The following is a 27,090-nucleotide window of genomic DNA, read 5'->3' as shown; positions in this document are numbered from 1 at the left end:
GGAAATACAGTGGGAAAATTGAAGGAATTTATGCTTCTATCAGGAAAAATGAGTAGTAATTTTGTTGAAAGGGAATGAAAGTCGTGGTAATGCTGTATGAGTAACAGAGAGGAATCGTAATGAAACCTCTCTGACGTTGTGTCGTCCGCTGGAGGAGTTGCCACTGTACCGTGAACAACAGACTTTCTAGACGCCTGATAATTCAGACGGCTTCGTGGCCCCCCATAGAGTCAATGTATAAGAACGTCTGAAATTCCAGAGGCGAGAACTCTTTGCCATCAGAGTTTTCTGACTTTATGCCGTGACCGCCTGCCCGCATTAATCAAAGCCACCACCATCGCCGCCATTTTGATCACCGTGCCGCCTCGAACCGGCGCCCTCGCACGCAGCTCTGCTGGGAGCTGTAGCCACCACCGCGGCAACGCTTAGCCTAGCTGCCTTAACATTTGCTATTAAGCTTGCTGTTCCATGCCGTGTTTTTCATTGAAAAAATTTGCCGCTGTCAGCAACGGCACCCACTCCACCTTTGTGGACCTCGCGGTTTGTTTCGAAGCTCGGAAAGCACAACGCTTTGCATAATGTTGGTACCCAAAACTTAGCTTCGCCTCAGTACAGCAGTGTTACCTGGTGAAGCATAACAAGTGTGGTAAGGGGGCAATTGTCATGGGACAGTGTATGTATTCCGTAATTACCGTATTTACACGATTTTAAGTCGACCTCTTTTTTTTTAATTTGAAAATATGAAGTGTGGGGGTAGACTTACAATCAAAACCAAAACATGGCACTGCCAAAAAAGCGAGACCAACAGGAGCTACAACGTGGTTACAGTTTTGGGCTTGCTGTATGGCCCTACCCGTAGCTTTTCGCTATCCAGTGTATTTGTTCGCTTTTCGGACGGGTTTTTCAACGATTTTGAGAGCTTTACAGTGCACACAACACTCATGGGGGAATGTCGATAGTTGATGAAAGCGCCGCTGTTCCATTCGCGGCGGCACCTTCACAATGGCGGTGCTTGCGGGGAGTATCGGTAGCTCATGGAAGAGCAGACACTGCTCACGGGTCTTTCTCCATAGTTTGCCCAAAGGCATTGGTTTGGCGCATTCGACTTGACTGCCGGCTACGTGCTACTTCCATGCTTCCCCAGTCGTCGTGAGTGCTCCAGGCCCACTAATCATTCAGCACTCGTTCACAACAGCGTTCAAGAAGGCTGCCATCTTTTACGCTGAAGAAACAAATCACTGCGCAGCAGGCCGCAACTTCGATGTTTCTGAACAGATGGAGCGGGAGTGGTGACTGCAGCGAAGCGAAATTTTCACCTGTGACGGCGAGTGAGGAATTTCCCACGTGGCGAAGTCTGGACATTTTCCCGAGCTGTAGGCCAAGCTTGTGGCGTACGTCGCTGAAATGCGTGATCGGTCCCTGTCACAGGACCTGCTCCACCGTGAGTACAATGAGTGGCTGGCGGCAGAAGACGACCACAAATTTCGCTAGCCGGACTTGCGTGTAGTTGGGTGCATTCGGCATGGGCTGCTATTCCACAAGATGTCGTGGTGCGGTCGTTTGCCAAATGTGGAATTTCACTGGACGGCGCACTGTGGGATGACGATGGCAGGGATGACGATGGCAGCACTAGCGAAGATGAGTAGTCCAGTGACCATGTCAGCTACTAATAAATTTTCGATATTGAATGCGCCCTTGGGTTTGCTCATTCCTTTTTTTTTTCTGTCACGCAATATGGGGGGGTCGACTTAGTCATGTAAATACGGTATGTACGCATGCACCCACCATCTCCTGTCACAGTGCAAGCACCAGTATGCCTAATTAGTGTACTGGCAGGCCTTCTGAGCTTTTTCGGACGTGCCTGTGGCAATTTGAGCCTTTAAAGGGCCCCTCACCAGGTCTGGCCATTTTGAGTTGACAAACGCCGTGCATACTATGCGCGCTAACGATCGTGTCTGCTAAGTACTACATCACTATGTGCCGCGGAATTTCAAACCAAATGCCGTCTACCCCGCTCGCAGGTGCCGTGCTCCCCAGTCGGAGAGGGGACGTAATCACACAAGTATGCCTACCTACACCCATGAGCAAAAGTATACGAACCGTAGGGTCTCCGAAAAAACTAAATTTCTATGCAATTAGTATGCATAAACTGAAAGTGACGAGTAGACTAGAAAGTTCCCAATGCTAAATTTGGACGGCAGTTTCAAGTTGGATTCACAGGCCAAGGAAAACATCTGCTTTACCGCTCAATCCGTGGTCCATATGGTTTTGCTCATGGGTGTACATTGCACTGCTGTGTCGTCGTTTGTAGCGACACATGACTTCGAGAATTATTCAAGGCAACACCCGTGATTTATGTAATCTGTTGCTTCAATAGACGAATTAAAGTTTAGAGTAATAATAAAACACACAATCTGAATGTCTTTGTATTCTTGTTTTACTTCGTTCCGTTGCAAGAGAAAAGTACTTCCATTTCATCTGCATGTTCCCATGTTGTGCAGTCACACGTGCAGACAACGAAAGTATGCCATTTTCTGCTGGGTTCCAGTGCGCGATCATGCTCTATGAACTGCTTAGGTCTGCTTCAGTATTCGTGTAGCATTGACTTATACAGTCAAATCTCGACATAACGAATCACATGAGACCGACAAAAATCGTTCGTTATTTTTAAATATGGTTGTAATGAAAACCTTGCAGTTATAAGCCAGTGGACAAACCTAGGAATGAAAATGATGTACCTTGGCAGTAGCCACGTGTGCAGGCAAGTGTACTCTAAAAAAAGAATGTTTCACTCACTTCAGAGCTGCTTTATTTGAAGAAATCAGCTATTTTCTTGTGGCACGTGCAGCATGCACGGCCAATTAGGAATGTGTCTACATCTTCCACTTTGCGCATTACCTCATTGGGTACGTCATTGTATCGAGCAATAAAAGGGCAGGCTTTGTTCATGTGCACTAAAACATCTATGTTCGACACGATTTCATCTTCTGTGTTCGGTGACCCACGGTCGTCTTCCTTCAGGTCGTCATCGTCACTGGAGAAATCGCAAACGCAGTTAACAATCTCTTTGGTTGTCAGGTCTGCTGCCATTAGTGCTGCGGTGTCGCTCTCCACGTAGCCATTGAAGGAAGAGACGGCAGGCAGCAGTTCCGCAACCTCGGACTACAGGTCTCCAGGGTTGTTGTCAGTCGCCTCCAGGTCATCTTCAAGCTGCACAGGCGCTTTGACAAGCCCTGCTTTTCGCCAGCAGTTGCTAATGGTGGACGCCTTCGAGTTCCACCAAGCACCCGTGGGAATTTCCGTTGCTTGACGGCTATTGATTGCAGTCGGCTGCTTTAGACGGAGGTTTATAGTCCGTCACTGCACAAGGCACTTACGAAATCCTGCTTTCACACTCTTTATAATGCCCTGGTCTAGGGGTTGCAGCAAGGACGTGTTGTTTGGCAGCAGAAATTCCAAGCGAACGTGCCTCAAGCGAACATTCGCAATGTGAGCAGAGCAGTTGTCGACGACCAGTAGAATTCTTCGATCATCCCTCCTCATTTGGTCGTCGAGTGTGATGAGCCACTCGGAAAAGAGTTCTCTGGTCATCCAGGCTCACTTGTTGGTGCGGTAGTCGTACGGTAAACGATACGACGTTTTTCATGCAGTGAGGCTTTGCGTATTTGCCAGTGACGAGCAGCTTAATTTTCTTCGTGTCTGTTGCTTTGCAGCAGAGCAGAGCTGTCACGCAAAGATACGACTTCCCTCCTTTGCACCGCCGCCCTTTGAAGTGCATCGTCCGGTCTGGCGGAAGCTGATCAAAACATGCGGTCTCATCCGTATTGAAAATATCATCTTTATAGCACGATTCAGCCACCTCTAGAGAACGATCATTGCGCCAGGAATCCGCGCCTTCCTTCTCTGTCAGCAGCCTTTTCCTCGCCCGAGACTACCGCCAAGTTATTCCGTTCCTTTGGCGGAAATGAAAGAGCCAACCTGCACTGGCATCAAACCCAGTCATTTCAAGTGCATCGGCAAATTCACTGGCTTTTAACGCGACAGCATTAAGGAGCTCGTGTCGCAGAAAAGCCGGTGTCGTCGGCGTCGGTGTCGGCGTTTGCGGCGTTGACCGTGAGCGATAAATCACGGCAGGCGCTTCATAAATAAAAAGCAACTTCCAAGATTGGCCCGGTGGGAATCGAACCAGGGTCTCCGGAGTGTGAGGCGGAGACGCTACCACTCAGCCACGAGTTCGATGCTTCCAAGCGGTGCAAACGCGCCTCTAGTGAATGCGGTGTTGCCTTCGAAACGAGCCGTGGAAAGTTATACTGCGGTGTATATCGGTAATTATGAACATGTAACGTAAAGAAGTCACAATTACACGAGTGGCGAAGTGCGTTTCCGCTGCATTTCTTCTGCGCTTTCCGCACACGCAGAGCCATCTTGCGGCAAACACAGAAGACCCCCTCCTCTCAATGTACGGCGCTGCCCCGACAGGAGGCGCGCCGCGCGCGCATTGGGACCGCTGCCAGGCGCGTCGCGGGACTCCCTCTCCCCTGACGACGCTTCGCCGTGCTCCCGTCCTTTCTTTAGATTACTATCTATCTCTCTGCCCGTGCCGATCGCGACGTTTGGCTGGCGTAGATCGTTTCCCCTCCGAGACACCGAGTTCTTTGGTTCGTTCCGTTCGCTCAGGCGCACGTTTCGTTGCCGCGCCGAACGCTGCGTTGCTCGACGCTCACCGCGTGATAGGTGGGCGCTAAGTCCGATGCGGGGCGTATCGTAAGTGATCGCTGTGCCGTAGCGCATTGTCTTATACCCCTTGGCGGGTCGACGGGAACACTGTCGCGTCCCACTCTTGAAGGCGAAGCTTAAGCGTCCTCCAGTTTTTTCTTGGAGCATTGGGCCAGACATGGGAACGTTTTGCAGTCTGCCATCTTTGAACCACGTGAGAACAGCTTGCTCCACATTTTGTAAGTTTCCCAGTCGCAGCCGTCTCCTCGTAAGAACGAGTTGCGATTCCCGGTGAAGCTTGACAATCTTGTCTTGGTCTATCAAAATGGTCCCAACGATCGATGGGGCAATGCCATGCTGTCTGCACACGTTGATTTGTTTTTTCCCTGCGTTGATTCCCTGCAACACACCCAATTTGTCCTGCAGCAAAAACTGCTTTCACTTCCTGGCGCTGTCGCTAGCTGCATGCTTCGTTGGATCTCGCGCATGCTTCGCCGCAGCATTTTCGTGAAGTTTGTGTTGAAGTTCGGTGAAGCAATTGGCACTCGACATGGTGATTAGGATAGCTACTGCACTCGCGATTTCTGTTTCATGCAAGAGTTCCAGCGCGGTTATTTTTAGCGGAATTGATAATACTGATGTTCCTCGGTTATAAAGGGGAAAATAAATTATGTGCGTTATTCTGAAATATGTGCTGTATTGAAATTCATAGTTCTGAAACATGTTTACATCAAAAATATAGGCAATCTTGTGGGGATTTTAAAAATATTCTTAAATTTGAGAAATTTGTTATTGTGGGGTTCGTAGTAACAATATTTAACTGTACTGCTAGTCAGGTGTTGTGCACAGCGCGCAAAATCGTGTGCTGCGTGAAACGAGACAAACCCCACAGCTCTTGTATGACGCCGTCAGTGGAAGTGCGCCACGCCGCAAAAAAAAGCGAGGAGAAAAAGAAATGAAGGCGAGGGCCCGTGACGTATGCGCCACGCAATCCTTGAGGTCCGGTATGGGAGAATGCGGGCAAAGAATTTAATTTGCAGTGGCTAGACTGGGCAAGTAGAAAAAGTTTCTGTCTTGGCAGTGGCCCTCACCTCCTGAAATTGTCGGTTTATGGCACTGAAATATTTCAATCTCGGCTATTAATGAACCAATTAAAAAAATTATTGCAGCAGAACACTCCCTAGAGGGCACGTAACAACTTTCAGCATATAACCAAAATTTGTCATGTGGCCTGGTGAGGAGGCCTTTAAGTGCTGCAAAAGACATGCATTTATTTTTTCGAACTACCAGATTTTTCTGACATTTTCACAGCCCCTAGGGAGTCCGAAAATACCGACGGTGACTGTACAACTGACTGAGAGGATGCTTCAAGTGGTCCATGGGGTGAACGTACAGAGGAAGGAGGAGGAGAAAAGGAACAACCTACACATTGATGAATGAACGGGAAAGGAAGTGTTCCGCGGCTTCTTTGAAGGAGCTTGCGCTCAAAAAAACAGTGTTCGCTAACGCCAAGATGCCCCACCCTTCTGTTTTCTTTTTGAATAAAATAACCACTAGTCCTTACTATTCAAACTGTATTAAGTTTCTTTTTTTTTTTTTAACATGCTTACTAGAGAGTTGCAGCATCGGGCGACATGATGTCAACGCGTCTTGACCTAAAACGAAGTTCTGTGTCACTCAGGGAATTTTGCAACGGCACTCAGGGAAAACCTGCAAAACTCTGGGTATTTGGGAATGTCAACTTGGTAGATACCCTGGTGTGCAACGGTTGCAGTAGACAAATCCCGAGAGAATATTCAGGTGCAGCCTGTAAAATTTTTGCCCAAGTACTTAAATTCAACAGCTCTGTTTGCATTGTTTAATTATGTGCGTAACAGGTGTTTGGATTTTTGCTTGTTGTTTTTCATTTCTGTTTGCATCGGTGATTTGCCTTCCGGGGTTTTGTCCCGCCATCAATCCTATGTGATCTCCAAACTGGGCCTTAGGGTGGTAAAATTTATTGAAGTCAGTAAATGTTGAAGGGGTACATGCATTGATGTAGGGCTTGCAACTTTGTGGGCAGTGGATGGCCGAGTGGCACATGGAGGTCTCCTTGCGCATGTGTGCATTTTTCTTCTCTCTCTCAATGTCCTAGCACAGGGTTAGAAAAATGCCTTCTCACAGGCGTGTGTTCTCACAGTATCTAATTCTACCTGCTATTCTCAAAAATTCTCAGGGCAACATAGGGGGGCTTATCAAAGTGCAAGCATGCCACCCACAACATTTCTCACTTTTATGGAGTCCATGTTGGGGGTGAGGGTTTGTAGTCGTCCTTCAAAACGTTGACAATTCCCAAATGTAAAGCTGTGATTTCCGAGGTCTTGAAAGCCGTTGAGTTTCATGGAGTGCTTAAACTTAAAAATCCTTTAATTTTACCTTTGGCTTAGTTTAGCGGTTGTTATCTGTTCTTTTCACCACGAGGTGTATGCAAGCCAAGGGTTCAGCCAATCTGATTCGATTAGCACTTTTGTGGTAGGCTGGTACTGGTTAAAGTGAAAAACTGGGCACTTTTCATTTCGTGTGCAACAAATAGAAAGGTTTTCTCACCATTTAAGACACTGTTTTGGTTTCAAGCTGTCGGACATTATGACGTTTTAATCCTCGAAAATTCTTAAGTCGGGCCCTTGAAAGCTCTAGATAACCCTGGCATTTTTCTTTCTTTTTTTTGCATTTTCTCTTGCATTTTTTCAAATGCTCTTTAGCTCTTTCTTTCCCGGCTTTCGCAGAGCTGAGCATGGAGGCGCCGGCCAGTGCCGAAATCAAAGTTGGGGATAACCTGGTCCCTCTAGTCAAAAGTGAGTGCCGCCTTTTCTTCTAGACTTCTTTTACTTGTTGCTGTTGTGTTACATAGTGCTTGGAAAGTGTTTGTAACAACTTGCGGCAAGTATGTAATGGCTAGTTGGTAGTCTTTTGCTTTAGCTTCGCTCACTTGTCCGTGTCACTTGGCCACTTTGTCTTTTGTGATGTTCGCAGGATCCTTGGAGCCCCTGGTTTAGGGCTCCAAGGATCCGGCTTTCAAGTCCTGGTTGGGCTGATGCTGTGAGGTATTTGTACACTTTCCTTTCTTACTTGATGACTGGCGATGAAAACTTGTTAAATTTTATAGAGACTGGTGGGATGCCACAAGATTGCCAAAAAATATTTATAACTGTGCAGGCGGGGATATTCGGCACAAGCTTGGATGAAACCTGGTTAACGCTGCCATGGGCATTTTGTGCCTGATATTTGTGTTTTGAGTTTATATTCACAAAAGCTATAGTTACAAAAATTCGTGTATGCAGACGAGGCCCTCAAGTAGTGACACTGACAAGACCCTCTGTTAGGAATTAGAACAAAACTGTATACTTGCTGTAGGTTAACAACGCAGCAGCACATCAGAAAAATGAACTGAAAGCTAGAACACGAGAAACGGTGCTAAGAAAGTCATTAAGCAATGCTTTACTGCTAGACTGTACAATATAAATATAGAAACTAGGAAGTGGCAAAGAGTGTACAATTTTTTAGAAGTGGAAAAACAAACAAGCAAGAACAAAGAGACAAACAAGCAAAAAAGGTAGTGGTATAATCACAAATTGTGATAAACAAAAAACAATGTGACAACAGTGCTAGGCAAGAACAGTATGTAATCAAAATCAAAAACATTTAATGAGGCAAATTATCTGAGGCTAGTCTAAAGTCCTTTAATGAAGATTTAAACGCCTTAATGTAGTCAAGGTCTTTAATAGAACCAGCAAATTATTTCAAAGGGTAATGGTAGTGTATGGTAATGTTTTTTACCGTAGTTAGTGTGAACTAATGGTAGTAAGAAATTATAGTTATAGACAAAGCAAGTTGGGTTGCTATTCTGTAATAAGTTACTTTGCATAAAGAACAGTTGGAAGTGCAATTTAGTGCAAATGAAACATTTTTGCTAAATTGTAATGTAATAGCTTTCTGTCAGATAAAAATTTTGTACTGATCAAGAAGGCTGAGAGCATTAGATCTGCTGCATGGATCCATACTGGGATATTTAATTTTGGGTCTTTTATGGCTTACGAAGCCTCCTTTCGTGGTAAGAATTGCCCTTATGGTGTTGTCATAGTGTAAATTACTAATGCAGCTCGACCTAATTATTTTCCTCTGTGTGGTGTCCCTATAACATGATCGTTACTGGGTTGGTCACCGGGGGTGAGATGACGCGAGTATATTGCTTTCCGAGTGGCCACTTTGCCTCTTAATTTGCACTTCCTCCTCACTGCACTGATGTGCGCTGAGGAAGCGTGTTGTCAGCAAGTCGAGAGATTGCAAGCAAGCTTTGGAAAGCGAGACACTCGTGCAATCTGGCCCCAGTTGATTATCGTTTCTACTCCTGGTGTTTGCTGCTGTGAAGATGCAAAATTTCTTGTTGCTTTCAATTGCAATTGTAATTGCCTTAGTTACGAAACGTGTAAGGCTTGCGGGCATTTGGGTCTTGATACATGGGAATCGAGTTCTCAGAAAGTCCTGCCACAGCGAACTCGTTAAGGACACTTGCCAGCACATCTTTCACTTGCTGCATCCTCTTTGCACATGTGCATGTAGTGTCTGTTTCTCTCTCTACTGTCCCTTGTTTCGTGCTGTTTTGTGTCCTCAACTATCAGTGTGACGCCTGACTATGCAAGCCATAGCAATTTCACAATAGAGGATTCAGTTTGTGGATGAAACAAACTGTAATGCACCAAAATTTGGAGGCAGGCAGGCAGATTTATGAGAAAATGCAATGTGAAGTCAAAGGGAAATCTTTTTCTAACATGAGTCCCTGCCACATAGCTCAACTTTCTGTCGTTCTAAGCTCTTTTTATACATTTAGTACCAGTCAAACAGTGCAGCAGCTTTTGACAATGGCAACAGGTTGTGCCTCAATTTTCGTTCTGCATAGGATAGTTGCTAAAGGCCAGTTCCTTGGGCTTTGTGCTTAGTGTAAAAAAAAAAAAAAAATCTCGCCCAGGACTAGAACATGGGTCTCCCCCACTTTCAAGATAAATGTTATACCATGGAGTTCCTCGTGCAGCTTGTAATGCACAGCACAAGTTGGCGTGGCTAGTTGTGCCAGTCCACGTTGCTGAAGATAGAATGCAAGGGCAGACTGATTTTAGGAAGAGATGCTGGTGTGATAAACCAGGCTGGTGCTCAGCTTGCAAGTGGTGTAATACATTGCCAACTGCCTAGGAACGGTGTCACCCAGTGAAAAATGTGTGCTTTGCTTGTGTGATGTTGTTTGACTGCAAATAAGAGCACAGCAGCAATTCAAAACGACAAACATTTGCAGCAAAAATGAAAGGAATATAATTAATTACTGGTTAATTGAGCATGGACTACTTTTTGTCTGGCCTTTCAATCTTCAGGTGTGATTTCCAAGGTGAAGGATCTCAAGGTCGACAGCCTACAGTCCACAAATACCTTCCTCGAAGCACTCAGCAACGCGACAGAGGTAAGAGGGCGCTTATGTTGCACCGTCGTCATGCCTCAACCGTGGTGAAAGATGTGGTAGGTAGTGCACCATCAATTTAAAACTACATTTGCATGTTTTCCGGTGTGACATCTCTGTCACATAATTGAATGGATGACTAAATTGTAGCTAAAAAGCACTGTGCGTTTAGTGTAGCTTCGGCCTGTTAGCAGCCAATACTGGACACAGGGCCTGACGGAACAGTTGCTTCTTCTTTCATTCTGCTTTCTTCTTTGCATAACTTGCTACAAAATGTTACAGAAAGCTATTGAAGGAAAACTTCAGTGCTGCTGTTGATTGTGGTACATGTTCCATTAGATGTTTCTACCAGTGGCTTGCTGTGACTCTGTCACTCTGATTGCTTTGTTGCTGTGGTAACTTTAAGCATAGCTCAAAATCAGCAAGGAAACAGCTGTTAATTCATAGTAACACTGAGGTTCTGCTTCACTGGCTCATTTATTTATTTATTTATTTATTTATTTATTTATTTATTTATTTATTTATTTATTTATTTATCTATCTATCTATCTATCTATCTATCTATCTATCTATCTATCTATCTATTTATTTATTTCAGACATTACCCGCAGCACTTTTGTTGGCATCATTGTTGGGTGCACAATTCATAAAATGAATCTGCAGTCATTTGGCCAACCAAATATGGTGGTAACAAATTCCATTTGGAAATTGTTTTGGGGAAAAGTGAATTTTTAAAAAGATTGTTCCTGGAGGTGTATGGTCGAACATTAAATTTGTGATCCAGACGGGAGGAGTGATAATGTGCTGGTTGTAGATAATCTGAAGCATTTATTCCTGTTGGGTTGTTATAACTTGAATAAAACAATTTAAGTCTTAAATTACATCTTCACTTTTTCACAGATTGCCTCTTATACTCTAGTTACACAGGCAGCTTAACTGCGGTTAAACTTAACCTTGGTTAACTGGCTCAACCGTGGTTAACGCGAAGCTTAGTCCACCAGAGTTACACTGGCTATCCCAATCACAGTTAATGGTCTGATGTCGTGTCACGTGATCTCTTACGTACAGGCTTCATTTTGAACAATTTTTCTTCGACATTTGATTACAGTGTATAAAGATGTTATTTTTCAGCAGAACAATTGTCAAATTTCGGAGTTTTAACATGTACGACTGCGTTTTGCACATGTAGGTTATTTATTTTCGGCACTCCTGCTCCCAGTTGTGAGCATGCCTGGTGAGCATACAACTTTATAAAATTTACGGTTGAAATAACGAATAAATTTTACGGTTGAAATAACGAATGGTTGGGCCCATAGAAATAAATGCACCAGTGCCTGCTGGGACCTCCGATCGGAAATGAACTGAAAAATGGAATTAAGCTGGGATGAATCAACAGAAGTGTACTGTATAAGTTTCATGTGCGTGCTGCAAGCACTACCTTTTCTGCTTACTTTTGCGCTTCGTATAAGCACGGTTCTGAAGAAGCGATGGTCACCATTTCATAGTAGTTTATTGTTTGGGCAAAGAAGAGGGCAGAAGGTGAAGTTCTGAGAACTTCTGAATTGACCACGTTGGCAGTACTGTCGTGGTGTTAATGTGTGTTGGATTGTTTGTTTCTTGGTACGCACCTGTGCTGGCATATCCATCCATGACTGACAAGCAGTTGTTGTTCCCTGCCCAGGTGATCGGTTGGTGCAGCCTGGTGGCAGCCACTGGCAGCTCGCTAGCACGGCCTTCACGTCAGACGGTTGCCAAGAAGGGCAAGAAGAAGACGAAAGAAGCCAGCTTCACTGAGGAGGTAATCAGAAGGTCGCTATGCTCAATAAGGCACTGCTGAACCGGGGGTGTAAGTGGACACCCACAAGGAAAAATGAGCATTAGTTTAAACCTTGTCTTGGGGCCTCGATTTCATTTTCCGAGCGTTTTATCTTGATCTCTTATGCTCAAGGCTGATGCATTAAGGGCTTATATATTTTAATTCGGAATTAGTATTTACTCAAAAATAGGTCAAGCACGTTCATTAGTCGACTCCGATATATTGAACCTGCCAAGAAGTAAGAAATTATAATTGGAATATATGTCGACCCATATCGTTTCAGAAAAAAAGGATTTCTTTGAACATGACACGCCTTTATTTACAGTAAGCTTGGCTGCTAAATATGGCTAGTCACTGCGACAAACTGCATCCTCTTCAGAACTGTGAGAGAAGTTGTCCACGCCGAATGCTTCACAAGCATCCTCAGGGCCGCCAAGTGCGTTGTTTATGCAGCATTCCTTAAAGCCAGTCTGGATGGTCTATAGACTAGCTTTATGACAGGCGTGACCAAGGACACATTTGCTCACTACTTCTGCTAGCTTTCTTCACGAGTATAGGTCAATAGCTTATTTTGCATAATATTTTCGAAGAAAATAGAGTTGATCCATATTTGAAGAAATATGGCAATTGCATGTGTGCTGTCTTCAAGACGAGACTCTTCTTAACTCTTTCTGTACTGCACCCATTGAGCATCATTAGCCCGCTTACGATGGTTTGAAACGCCGGTTTTAAGACTTTCCGTGCCGCCAACAGAGGTTTTAAGACTTTCCGTGCCGCCAACGGAGGTTTTAAGACTTTCCGTGCCACCACTGCGCTATCGGACATGAAGGAGGCGAATTATTTTTTTGTTTTCTAAGCAGTCTGCTTTTTCCCTCCAGGAGATGATATCGAATGCACTCCGAAGTTTTCAAGGTCGCCAAAGTAGCAAGCAAAAATGGCCGCCCGCTGTCGATGGTTTGAAACGCTGCTTTTGAGACCTTCCGCGACGCTCAGAAGCACTCTGTACCATGGGACATGAAGGAGAACTATATTTTTGTTTTCTAAGCATTTCGCTTTTTCCCCACAAGGTGTTAATTTTTTAAAGCACTCCGAAGTTTCGTGACCGGCAAAGTAGAAATAAAAAGTGGCCACCTCGGGGAGCAGCGCGCGCTTCGAAAGATTGCAGATCTCATTATTCCACTGCGTTTGTGGTTGATTTTATCAGCGGATTTGGCAGGACTCCGAGAGCGACGACGACGCAAGCCAGCCCGGAATATTGGCGGCCACAGCCTGGCAAGCCAAACAGTAGTGCTTGCACATAAATTTTTCTAGTGGAAAACCTACCGAATTAAAACTGTTTATTTTTCGGGATATAATTCCTATTAGACGGCAATACATTTCGTATATCCCGTGATTTTTGTTACGTTTTTATCTTAGTAGATACACGCGTGTCTTTACAAACTTTGTTCGATTTTATCCCGTAATCTTGATTTTGGCAATTTATATATTTTTTATGACATCTCATTGCTAAAGCTTTTATGCATGAAAAGTGCATTTCATTTTGCTTTTTGTTTATGTATTACATAAAATACTGAGTGCAGTAGTTCCTTCAGAAAAGATATCTGGCATAACCTGCAAAAAACACCTATTTTCCCTATGGTATGGAAATAGTTAAGCAAGCCACTCATAAGAGACAGGTAGAGGCGTCCTTGTATGTTCGGCCTGGAGGGAGCTTTAGAATTGGTAAAGTAATGCAACAGACACAAACATAGAAGGAAATGTATGGACATGTGATGGGCACCCATACACCGCTTGAGTGTCCATGCACCTCCCTTGCTGTAAGTTTCTTACACCGCTTTACGGATTTGGGTGCTTCTAAACGCATTCTTATTTTCAGTAGCCACTGATGGGTAGTTCAGAATCGGCAGACTTAAACGTCAGAATAATCAAAAGTCTAAAATAAATTCATTCACCTGAAGATATCTGGTTAAACCACAATGGGCCAAAGGAAGTTGTCACCACATCGCTGCACACGTACGTGCTTGCATGTGAACTGGTCCATCAATGTTTCAACCCTTAATGTACTAGTTGCTACAGACAGTATAGGCATTGCATGTACGAGATTTCCATATCCTGGCACTCCTATTGCCGAACGCTTGCGGGGTTTCTTCACGGTAGTCATAGCCCTCGCTTCATGGCTGCCCTCAATGGCATAGACATCAAGGGTGAAGTTCGCAACAACTGAAGCCGTTCCACTATTATGAGCATTGAAAATTCTGAAGAGCAGCCGCAGAATTTGCCAGGGACTTTTTCACGATTTAGCCCGTAAAGGAACAAATTCTGGGTTTGCAGCATACACGACAATCCACAAATGCAGCTTTTACATCTTAGTGGCCTGGCTTGTCGGTTAGATTGTGCATTGTTGACAACTACTAGGTCGACTAGGCTTCACTGGGTTGTTTCAAGGAGGTATTCGTGACACTGGCAACATATCTAACCAGTAACATCGCTCTTACTGGGAATCTCTGTGGTTGCCAGGTGGCAGGCTGTAGGTGTGCAATGTTTTGGTTGTCCTCATACATTACCTCCATGGGGCGAGTAGTGGTGCCATGAGGCTGTCCAAATTATCAGTTGGTGGTTCATGATGATTGCCAGCAAAAGCTGCAACTAGTCTTTGACCTGGGTCACTTTTGGCAGGCTGTAGGTGTGCACCACCCAATGTACTTGCAGGCTTCGACCAAGTGCTTTGTCTCTCTGGTGGGTGAACTGGAGTTGGCGGCAACGGACCTCCAGGCTGTAGTGGCACAGGCGCCCGCAGACATGCTAGCCAACCTCATGGCATCGCTAAACCTTGACCACGAAGAACCATTCCTTCAGGTTGGTTCCCCTTTCCCTTTCAGATGTAACGGCAGTTGTCAACGTTGTTGGACATGGCCTGTCGCATGAACTTATAAGTCCGAATATGTACAGTTATGCCTTAATAGAACGAACTTCAATATGATGAAATTCTCTATGTAAAGAAGTATTTAACTTTTCATAACGTCTTGTCCATAGAACACCATGTATTCATAAGTTCAGTATAACAAAACTTCACATGCCGCTGCAAAACAGTGCCAATATAATAAGTGGAAACTTCCGTGGACGCAGATTATCACATGATTGAATTACAAGCGGCTGGTTGCAAATGCACCTAATTGCGCACCACGCAACAATAGTGACCACCGAGCAGAGCCACATCATGTTCCCTATAGAGCCCGAATGCGATAAGATCCTATCACGCCCCACTGTATGCTTTAGGTGTGAGTTGAATTGTTTCAAGGCTGAGAGAAGAAAAATGGTGGCTTCACGTGTGACTCCTTCCCGAGTGAGCAGAGGAAAAAGGGAGAAGGGAGCGAGCTCGCAGAAACACGACCAAGCGCGTGCGAGGGGGGGGGGGGGGGGGTAGATTTAGGTTAGACTTAAGTTAGCACACGTTGCAATTTCTGGCGTGCGCCTCGGCCATGGCTGCACATGGCTGTAAGCCAAGCTGAACATATATGCAGCCACGCACCCTTAGTTTCGGTGATCTGTTGGAGCAAGAGGCAGACGAAGCATTCGCTTCCTTTTGCTGGGGCTTCTTCTGATAGCCCCGTCCCAGTGCAGGCGACACAATCAGTCACGGGGGCGGAGTGCACGCGAAAGCGTGTCTGGCTTCACTTAATTCGTACCGCCAGTGTGAAGATATCGTCGATGTACATGGCATGAAATCGTATCATTTCTCGCCGAGTCCTAAATTTATCAAAATGAATTGTTTTCTCATTCAAATTGGCTTTTTTTTTACTGCCTTGTAACTCGGTAACTTCTGCGACCCCTTTCCGCGTAAGAAAAATCGACCAGCAACTGTACTTATTTGCATAAAAGGTCTAATTTCAATACAATGAAATTTAGACATAACGAAGCAAATTGCTGGTTTTACCAGTGTCATTCTATCTAGGTTTAACTGTGCTTGCAGCGCTGGGATAAACATGAATAGAGGCAAGAAAAAATATGGACAGCGTTGTCGCTGTCTATGTTTAGCCTTACGCGATATAAGTGCATTCAGGATGACTCACCAACTAGCCGAAATGTTTGTGTGACTGAGCGTCAGTAATCTTCTCCCTTGACGAATACAGCTCTAATGAAAACAGTAAACTTAGGTTAAACTCCTGATCGCTCATTCCAAAATGAACTTTTTGCTGGCTAGGCAGCTAGTTCTTTTTTAGGGGGAAAGCATGCAAATTACATGATTTGGTGTATGTATATGGTCAGTCGTTACACATTCTCTACATCATATGACACCACAGTGACCTGAGGATTGTTGGCGGTATACATTCTTCACTTACAGCACAAAAGGAACATAGACTACTACTTTAGGAACAAGTATTTTGGTGTGTTTCTTTCTGGTGCAGTCTTCACTTTTTCCACAGAATATGTATGTGATATAACTTGCGACGGACAGAATGTAGTCAAAACATAAATATAAAATTCAAATTCGTCTTAGTTTTAGTGTCTGTTTAAAAAAGGCTTGACAGCAGCACTACAACAGTTTTCTTAAAATGATCTACTAATGCTATTCACAGCTAATGTGCTCAAGCTTGTTTAAAAGGTCTGTAGCGTCTCTTCCCTAATTATCTTTTTTTTCTCTGGATGTAAAGCTACCATTGTGTGTGCACCGTAGGGCTAACTTGTTTCTGAGTACCATGGTCTTTTTTTTTTTTTTTTTGAGGTAGACATTGAGGCCAAAGCAGTGCTGTTGCATGACACTCACACTGACCACTGTGTCCAACCGCAGGGAACTGAAGAACTAAGCAAGCAGGTGCGACAGAGGATCGAGCAAAGCTATGCAGACTCCCTCAAGGAGCTAGGGACCATGCTGGATTCGAAGCTCAAGCTGCTACAATCATTACGGGCTTGAGCTGTGCCAGCGACACCATCGTCAGCAATTCTTGTTCAGTGGCCATCGTCTTCAGACCGGGCCACAAGGTGTTTGCCTCGTTTGGCTGGAGCACTGCATTTTTAAAAATTTCATCCTTCATCTATCTATGCTCCTGAACTGTCTTAAGGCTGCCAGCACAAGTCCCCAACCAGAGAAATGTCTAACCGTGAAGTGTTTCTTTTGTGCAAAAAGTAGTGAGAAAAGTGAACTTGGCAGGGAAGGGAGAGCATGGCACGTGCTTGGACCAGCATTGCCTGAGCATGTTCCTGAGTGTGTTGACTCAAAGTGCAGCTTGTACGCTGGCAGGAGTGCTTTCTAAGTGATTTTGCCAAGAGCTGCTGCTGCGCAAGCCTTCAAAGGAGAACCGAACAATCGTCGTCATCGGCGACACCCTGCAGCTTGCTGGCGGTGGATGTTGCCAAGCCAACTATGCAGCTTTGGAGGGCATCGCCACTCTCTGGCGAAAGGAGCACGAATGGTCCTTGGCAGTGCGATCTGCTCTGCACCCAGCCCGAAGCTCCAAATCGTCCGTTAGGAGGCAAAAGCCGAGCATGGTTGCAATGGCAGGTTAAAAAGTGGTGCTTGCTATGTTGTCGTTGTGAAGATTGGCTGTCCTACTACTGACAACTTGCAGCAAAGGTTCCAAGAGAACAGCAAGGTATGCATGAATTGGAACATCTAATGGCGAACCAGGCAAGGGGCAGTGTGTACACAGTTGCAATAGCGCATCAAAGCATCCATGGTGTGCCACCTTTATGTAAAGAAATGTGGACGGCAGAATAGTGCAGAGAGAAGGAAGGCTGCCACCTGCCTGGTGGGCACGTCGACCAACAGTTGCTTTGGAAAAACGAGCTTTTTGATGACAGCCCCTCTATGCAAAGTGCCGGATCATGCACTTGTGGGCTGGGCACTGTACTAATTTACCAAGGACAATAATTGTGACACCAGACCAGGGTAACCGCGGTGATGAGAAGTGGAGTGGCAGCCCTTCTGCACCTCTTGCTTTGTCTCCTTCTTCCGTTTCAACTATGTGAGTGTGTGTCTGTGTGTGTGTAGCACGCGACCCTGTGCTGCTTAAGCTTGCCACGCAAACTTTTTTTTTCTTCACCTTAGAAAGTTATGGACACCACCACCACCAGCTGCGTCAGCTCAGGGCTGTGCTCGTCCCGCTGTGCAAAGCAGTGGTGTGAGACACAGCTTTGCAACTGTTGACTCTTGTCCGTGTGTGCCTTCTAGAACGAGGATTGCCAGTAAAAGTTTTATATTTTGAGTCTCTGGTTGATGTGTGGGCGTCGTGTTGTATCTCTGCTGATAACGCATGCTTGGAAAAAATGCTAGCCATGGAGGTGGCACCACTATTTGCCAGTCTGATCACATTCCTCATTTTATTACTAGTGGTAAAGTGGGCCCACCAGTTTTTTGTGCCTGTTAAGAACATTTGTATATCTCTCTTGTTGAAACCTTTGGGGCAGTTGTCAGAAACAATCATGACAAGCTCTGTATGGAGCAAGCGGAGATCTAGTAGCGGCACTTCGTTCCCAATTACGTGAACACAAAAGTGCCGGCATGTCTCGGATACCCTCTCCACTGTGCACTAAGAGATAAGGTGGAAATTTTATGTGCAATTTCATTACTGGCCAAATAGTACTGTGTAAATTCTGAACAAGATTTCGGGAATATTCAGAAATCTGAGTAAAATTTCTGTTTAACCAGGTTGGAAGAGCTAAAGATACTTCATTATAGTCATTACTTCGTTATACAGTGGAACCTCGTTCATACATTTTTGGAAAAAGCGCAGGGAAAATCGCACTAATAAAAAAAAATGTACGATCTTAAGTGACTAAAACATATGACAGACTTTACTGTAGTTTACTTCTACGTAATGCTAATCGTTGCACACGAGACGCGCGTCGAGTTGCCAGGGCTTCGGCAGCCTGAGACACGTTTTATTTTACGATTGAGCATTGTTTTAACAGGAAGCTTCAGCTTTTGCCGAAGCCTTGTATACAACATAACAAATTCACGTAAAGTAGAAATTGACACGTCTAATTTGTCCGCTTTGAATAACCTAATGGATTCCGTTTACAGAACTGCGATATCTAATGGCGTTTTTCACTAGTCGCTCTGGAGCGGCCGCCGAAATCCTCGAGCGACCGCTCGGGTTTCACAAATCCGAATCGGCCAGCGGAGCGCATAAGGCGTAAACTGCTGACACGCGCGTGGTAGAAGCGAAATGCCATACTAAAACGCTGCTGCCACGCACTGAAGTGACGTCACAGTTATGATGACATTCTTTAAACAAGTATGGCGTGTTCCGGTTTATAGTTTTGCGCGCGCTGCTGGAGCTGCTTCAGCTTTTCAGCTTAGCTAAAACACAATGTTACGGTTTCTTACTGTGTTGTGTGATAGAATGTTGTTCTAGTTAGCTGCGCTGGAAGAACCGGATGGTGTTCGAGCTTGCGATCTCGAGCCACACTTGGGCGCAACGCTGGAGCAGCTCGTTTATAGTTGGTAGTGTGGTCTTGTGCAGCTCCTGTTACGTTTTTTAGTGCTGTTGCTCTTGTTTGTTGAATTTACTGATGTGAATGGAGCATATGTAAGCTCTCAGTTTGGCAGAACTTTTTGACACTCGTCACGGACACTTGCTGACATTGCCTTCAGGCGGGAACAGGCCTTTCTGTTAGATTCACGTTTCACGTCCAGGCTTTCGTTACTAGGCTTCTGCGTGCGTAAGGCGACACGAAATGTTTGAATGCACTTTGCTCATCGACAAAAGGCGCCCTTACTTTGCACAGCGATTTGGAAATGTGTATGCACCCTACATCAACGTCAATGCCGACGCGCACCACTTCTGCGTTTTCGAGCTCGAGAGCATTGTGTCGACGTGGTGTCCAAGGCCAAACAGGCATCCGACTGTGCCAGAAGGCGTACACACAACTTCAAGAATCGCTACTTACGACACACCCTGCAATATGCATGATCCGTGTCGGCACCATATGCAGTGGGCGCTGTGTTACCACGACTCTTCGAAACCGACAGTCTAAATGAGGCGACATGTCGTGCTGTTTCGTGGATGCAGCACAGTTCGTTCGAAGCTTCTGTAGCTTCGTAACGGCAACGTTATTCGTACTCGCCGATATTACACAGTGACCCAATATGCAGTCGGCGCTGTGCTACCATGACTCTTCGAAACCGACAGTCCAAATGATGCGACATGTCGTGCTGTTTCGTGGATGCAGCACAGTTCGTTCAAAGCTTCTGTAGCTTAGTAACAGCAACGTTATTCGTACTCGCCGATATTACACAGTGATTTGTACACACCACACAGCCACAAGGAATCGCAACGGTCCTCCTACTGCGTGCACGCGTGTGTAGGCGCCGACAGTCATTTTCGATTTTAAAACGCAGCACAAAATAAATGCTTTATTTATTTAGGCGTAGTGTATTTAACAACAAAACGATAACGTTAGCATTTCATGTATATTTTACAAAGTTTTCTTTTTGTGACGTCATCATGCGTGGCAGCAGCGGACTCCACTTGGGGTCGTCTGCTGCCACGCGCGTGCACCCAGCGCCGGCCAGCGCATAAACGCTCCGCGGAGGATCACACAGGAAGTCAGCGTACGCGTGACACAAACCGGTTCCGGAAACCGTGCCCAACTTCCGTTCTGTATCTTTCCACGGCAACTAAGGTCGCCGACCCCAGTGCGTAAATTGACCGCGGTAGTCGCAGAGTCCGTCATTTGCATGTCGCGCCCGCAAGGATTGTGCGTGGACAACGTGCATAGAAGGCTGCGTACAGCACCTGCGTCACCTCGTAATCGCTGTCGTCCGAGCTCTCATCGCTAAACGCGAGCTCTGCCGCAACATCGAACGCTGCCATTTTGCGAAGCAACACGTGTGTACCGACCGGGTACCGATTTCGCTTGAAGACGGGAGCTATTTCCGCCCGAATCCGGGCCTCGGCGGCGGAGCAAGTGACAGCGATGTGGCGCGGAGCGAGTTGACCCGAAACGACCAGCGGAAAGCACGAACCCGCTCCAGATCGACCAGTAAGATTCGGATCCGTTGCCGCGGAGCAAGAACTCCTGCTCCGAATCGACCAGTGAAAAAAGCCATAATCTTGATGCGCAACTTCGTGCTTCCTTTTTTTTTTAAAAACTTCGAATTTTTGAAAATCTTGTTAGCGAAATTCAGGCCTTAAATCAAAAATCCGCTTCTAACAGTCACTAGAATTAACCTTTCTCTCTCAAACGCAACAAATTTCATTGAAATCGGTCCAGGAGTTATCTCAGGAAAACGTTTTTGTGTTTTACATGTATTCGGATAGGCCGCGTCGAAGTTGGGCCCTTGCTAAAGCTTCCCCTCGAGGAAGCTTTAGAGGCAACTATGTAGGAGAGACATACGTTGGGCGCGGTGTTGGAGGGAAGGTTGGAGTCAACGCACCAATCAAAGACCGCGTCGAGCGAAAGTGCACAACAAGAGACCGACTCGTCCAAACAATCCGATATGTCAATGAGTTCGACATAGCTGGGGATTCGTCGCGAAGGAAAGTGAGCGGGTATGCAAACGGGTTGTGCACAAGCATAGTTGTACCAGCGGTTACGTCAAGAACGGCGAATGGAAGCGGTAGAGGTTTGCAGTCAAGAAAAGCAGATGGCGTGAACATCACCTGGGCGTCGGGCTCCGATGGACAAAACAAAGGGACCGATGTTGAGGTGCTTGGTGGCAGATCAGTGTCGGCGGCGACATTAATCTTTGAGGGGACGGGAGGCAACCGGCAGAGTGTTGCTAAGGGCAGACAGCAACTTCGGCACGGGCGCAGTCATTGACGGCACTTTGGCGCGAGAGAAAGGCCCATCCAAGGATGACATCATGAGAGCAGGAAGGCAGCACAACGAATTCAGTCGTGTAAAGTACGTCCTGAATAAGGATCCTAGCGGTGCATGCGGCTGAAGGTTTGACGGGCTCCGTGGTGACAGTACGAAGTACAAGGCAAGAAAGTGATGTGACCTTCGTGATTTTACGGCAAACATTCTCACGTATGACGGAAGTTGCAGCGCCCGTGTCGACAAGCGCGAATGTAACGACTCCTTCAGCTTGTGATTCTATAATGTTTTCCGGCGATAGCGGAGGTCCTGGGCATTTCGACAAGGGTGCAGCTCTTGCCTCCGAAGCTGCAGCACTTACTTTCCCTCGTTAGAAGGCGGGCGACGACGCCTCGGCGATATGTAACGGCGACGCGGTGATGGTGAACGACGGCTGCTCAAGCTCTGACGACCGGTACAGAAATTCCCTGACAGGTTCGAATCAGCATCCTGGAGGGCTGCAGGTACGTGTGGATCAGCGACGTCGTACGAACGCAGCAGGCGGCGTCGACAAAATCGCGCCACGTGTCCCGCGACACCGCAGAAGAAGCGACCGATTTTCCCGCGTGCGCCATGGATCTTGGGGGCCGGAAGTACTGAGGGGGCATTGGAGGCATAGGGAGAAGTGCTGGGCGCGGTGGGGAAGCGTCGTTGGTCTAGGGCGCGACACGACTTCAGCGTACGTCAGCGGTGCGGCAATCGGAGCATGCTGGTGGGCTGGCTGGAAAGCCTTTGCAACCTTCTCGCGGATGGCCTGCTGCACGACCGAGGACAAAGGTTGGACAGGCTCCTGGGTGAGAGGAAGCAGCGAGAGCTGGCGGACCACCTCTTCACAAATGAAGGCTTTGATTTGAGGTAAGAGAAACCCGTCATCAGTCTGCCCGGGAACAGTCGCCAAACTGGAAAGGGAGGCCACGTGAGAGCTCGGGCGAGCGCTTTTCGTAGTTCGTCGAAGCTTTGGCAGTGGGTGTCTACGGCTGCAACGGTAGTAGGATTCTTAGCCAGGAACACTTGAAAAGCGTTGTCTTCGATACCCTTGAGGATTTGTTTGATATTCTCTTTATCAGTCATCGTTCGGCTCACTCGATTGCAGACATCGATGACGTCTTCGATATAACTGGTGAAATTCTCGCCCAGCTCTCGCGCTCGTTGGCGGAGGCGTCCGGCGCGAATTCTCACGGCCGGACGGCCAAATACCTCCACGAAAGCAGCCTTAAAGTCATTGCATGTCCGAATAGTGGGCTCATGGTTTCGGAACCTGAGGTTGGCGACATCCGCAAGATAAAAATAACGCTGGTGAGTTTTGTCGGAACGTACCATTTGTTGTGGTTGCTCACCCGTTCGTGCGACGAAAGCCAGTCGTCGACGTCAGTATAAGCGGTGCCACTGAACACAGGTGGGTCTCGTTGATGAACGGCACCGCAGGTGATTGGTACAATTGACGAAGAGGGTCGCTCACTGGCGTCGTCTGGCACGGTCGTGGTGGTAGCGGTGGGCAGCGCACGACTCAGGAGTTCCAGGGGGAGTCGTCAGGATACCCCGCACTTCCACCAAATGCTACCAGGTTTGTTGATTATTAACGGGAATCGCAGTCACGTCGGGTCCAGCGTAGAGAGCAGCCGAGCCAGTCCAGCCAAGCGCCAGCGCGAGCAACAACAGCGACACCGACCTCTTGGTCTTTGTCTTTCTAACTTCAGGAACCATGCGGCATCATCGTCCTTACAATATATATATATATATATATATATATATATATATATATATATATATATATATATATAATGACATTACAAAAATATAACTTCGTTTGCGAATTCATGCAGTTATATATGTCGATGACCTAGCTGATACAGAACTTGGAAAAATGAACAGCGCTAAATACGGGGCCATAGAAAAACAAGACGGCGCACTGTCGTACGTTTTCTCGTTTGCAGGCCCGACTTGTTGCAGCCCAGGTAACAGTGGAGATCACCGTTGTTTTCCAGCCAGACCTTCTAGTGAGTGGTTCGTCCACTGTACGTACGGGAGAGAGCGCGGGCTCTATATTTGCAAGTTTCTTATAACTCAATACCGCTTTCGGTGTTGTAGGCATGCTACATGATTCTAGATTTCAAAATAAAGGAACGAAGCTTTGCTCTAGAACTTCGATAGTATCATGATACAGGTTTCACTTACTTTAGTGAGCTGCTCTCCGATTTGTTTGAACAGCTGTTTGGAAGTAACTTGCGATGATGGTATTGTAGTCATCACGTGACGCATATTGTTATTTGATCTCACTCTGCAACTGATGAAGCATACAATCCGAATAAGGGCTGCTTCTTGTTCGGCTCCGGTGACGAAGGTATACCCACTAGCAAGTCGTCTATGGCATCGGTGATGTCGGAGAGTAGCGCGACTACGACGTGCGTATACTTTGCTGTCTGTAAAGTGACGCGACGAAGTTGAAACCGGGCATCTACTTGCATAAACCAAACTCGGGGATCCTTGGGCCAAAAGCTCGGAAGCTGAAGCTCAGCAGCGATGACAGGAAAAGTAATCGTGGCGTTGGCTCTGTGAGCAGGAGTAGGAGCAGCGTCGTCCATGACTAGTGCTCGAGAACAAAATCGTAAATGCCCTGGGTCACCACTTGTTGGGAACTCGGCTTAGCGCAGGGAAGGAGCCGTTGTCAGATGGGAAGAGGACTTGGCACCGGAAGGTGCCGTGTCCATGAGCTTTCGTGTACTCATCAACCCAACATCATTCGATACATTGACCCCGGTTCTCCCCCTCTGCCCGGGTTGACTGGGTGGGGGCCCTTGGTTCGGGCCAACGGTTCTTCCCGGACAAGGGGGCTGTTGTGGTGCAGCGCCACTGAGTGAAAGAATATACGTTTAGACAGGTTCCGAAGGGAGAGTCGACTGGCTTTATTCGAAAGGAAAAAGAGGTATGTCGAGTGGCCGAGGTGGCGCCCCCGTCGGGCGAGCGGGGAGCGTGGTGACCCCCAAGTCGAGGCACGGCGAGGCAAACTGGATTTTCGAGAAGCGGGGACAACGAAGTGACGGACGGTCGCTACAGAAATTTGGGCAAACTAGCGGTATCTCAAAGTTGGATTCCAATTTACCTCGCGAAGGTCGAGAGTCGAAATAACGGCCTTTGGCGACAGGCGAATCCACGACCTTTGATGTTAATTAAGGCGAAGTTGATTAAGGCAGGGAGCGGTGAAGCGGTGGCGTAGAGGTAGAACACCCGCCTCACGTGCAAGAGGTCCGTGGTTCGAATCCCGGTGCCGGCAATTTTCCAGCGGATTTAAACAAAAACATCCGCGTGTAGATAAAATTGCACAAACAGACCTGGAGTGTGGCCTGATCCCGGTGACCAGAACCGGTAACGCACTCCCTCACCAGAGCAGGATTGGCCACCCTGGTGCAGTACTTGGCCACAACCTCCTGTGAACACAACAATCAAACCCCGGCCCTCAGTCCCCAGCAGCTGCAAAGCAACTGACCACGGCGGCGGTCAGACCTGCGACGCAGCAGAGGGTGCTAAGAATCACTGGCTCCGGACAGGCCGCCATTGGAATATTAACCTGGCAACGTTTAACGCTAGAACGTTATCTAGTGAGGCGAGTCTAGCAGTGCTATTGGAGGAATTATAGGGCAGTAAATGGGATATAATAGGGCTCAGTGAAGTTAGGAGGCCAAAAGAAGCATATACAGTGCTAAATGGCGGGCACGTCCTGTGCTACCGGGGCTTAGCGGAGAAAAGAGAACTGGGAGTCGGATTCCTGGTTAATAAGAATATAGCTGGTAACATACAGGAATTCTATAGCATTAACGAGACGGTGGCAGGTCTTGTTGTGAAACTTAATAAGAGGTACAAAATGAAGATTGTACAGGTCTACGCCCCTACATCCAATCATGATGATCAGGAAGTCGAAAGCTTCTATGAAGACGTGGAATCGGCGATTGGTAGAGTGAAAACTAAATACACCATACTAATGGGCGACTTTAATGCGAAGGTAGGCAAGAAGCAGGCTGGAGACAAGGCAGTGGGCAAATATGGCATAGGCACTAGGAATAGCAGGGGAGAGTTATTAGTAGAGTTTGCGCAACAGAATAATATGAGGATAATGAATACCTTCTTCCGCAAGCGGGATAGCCGAAAGTGGACGTGGATGAGCCCGAACGGCGAGACTAGAAATGAAATAGACTTCATACTCTGCGCTAAACCTGGCATCATACAAGATGTGGACGTGCTCGGCAAGGTGGCTGCAGTGACCACAGGATGATAAGAACTCGAATTAGCCTAGACCTGAGGAGGGAACGGAAGAAACTGGTACATAAGAAGCCGATTAATTAGTTAGCGGTAAGAGGGAAAATAGAGGAATTCCAGATCAAGCTACAGAACAGGTATTCAGCTTTAACTCAGGAAGAGGACCTTAGTGTTGAAGCAATGAACGACAATCTCGTGGGCATCATTAAGGAGTGTGCAATGGAAGTCGGTGGTAACTCCGTTAGGCAGGATACCAGCAAACTATCGCAGGAGACGAAAGATCTGATCAAGAAACGCCAATGTTTGAAAGCATCTAACCCTACAGCTAGAATAGAACTGGCAGAACTTTCGAAGTTAATCAACAAGCGTTAGACAGCTGACATAAGGAAGTATAATATGGATAGAACTGAACATGCTCTCAGGAACGGAGGAAGCCTAAAAACAGTAAAGAAGAAACTAGGAATTGGCAAGAATCAGATGTATGCGTTAAGAGACAAAGTCGGCAATATCATTACTAATATGGATGAGATAGTTCAAGTGGCTGAAGAGTTCTATAGAGATTTATACAGTACCAGTGGCACCCACGACGATAATGGAAGAGAAAATAGTCTAGAGGAATTCGAAATCCCGAAGGTAACGCCGGAAGAAGTAAAGAAAGCCTTAGGAGATATGCAAAGGGGGAAGGCAGCTAGGGAGGATCAGGTAACAGCAGATTTGTTGAAGGATGGTGGGAACACTGTCCTAGAAAGATTGGCCGCCCTATATACACAATGCCTCATGACCTCGAACGTACCGGAATCGTTTAAGAACGCTAACATAATCCTAATCCATAAGAAAGGGGACGCCAAAGACTTGAAAAACTATAGACCGACCAGCTTACTGTCCGTTGCCTACAAAGTATTTACTAAGGTAATTGCAAATAGAATCAGGAACACCTTAGACTTCTGTCAACCAAAGGACCAGGCAGGATTCCGTAAAGGCTACTCAACAATAGACCATATTCACACTATCAATCAAGTGA

The 27,090-nt window shown here is 46.5% G+C and overlaps 1 protein-coding gene across 2 annotated transcripts in view; it reads left to right on the top strand.

Moving 5' to 3' along the window:
- psidin (phagocyte signaling impaired) overlaps window positions 1-18,220 on the top strand; it is an 81,842-nt gene extending 63,622 nt beyond the window's left edge. Inside the window, exons 23-27 of one of the 2 annotated variants that reach the window (XM_070533654.1) lie at window positions 7,458-7,550; window positions 10,119-10,204; window positions 11,883-11,999; window positions 14,727-14,873; window positions 16,807-18,220. In XM_070533654.1, the coding sequence (XP_070389755.1) occupies window positions 7,458-7,550; window positions 10,119-10,204; window positions 11,883-11,999; window positions 14,727-14,873; window positions 16,807-16,929 (566 nt within the window). In that variant the 3' untranslated portion in view covers window positions 16,930-18,220. The remainder of the gene's footprint in view (window positions 1-7,457; window positions 7,551-10,118; window positions 10,205-11,882; window positions 12,000-14,726; window positions 14,874-16,806) is intronic. The other variant, XM_065433637.2, reaches the window with a different exon arrangement.
- Window positions 18,221-27,090: the final 8,870 nt, after the last annotated feature.

Source organism: Dermacentor albipictus, chromosome 2, assembly GCF_038994185.2.
Source record: "Dermacentor albipictus isolate Rhodes 1998 colony chromosome 2, USDA_Dalb.pri_finalv2, whole genome shotgun sequence".
Lineage (NCBI taxonomy): Eukaryota > Metazoa > Arthropoda > Arachnida > Ixodida > Ixodidae > Dermacentor > Dermacentor albipictus.
The sequence above is the reverse complement of the archived record's forward strand: the minus strand, read 5'-3'. Positions and strand labels throughout refer to the sequence as shown.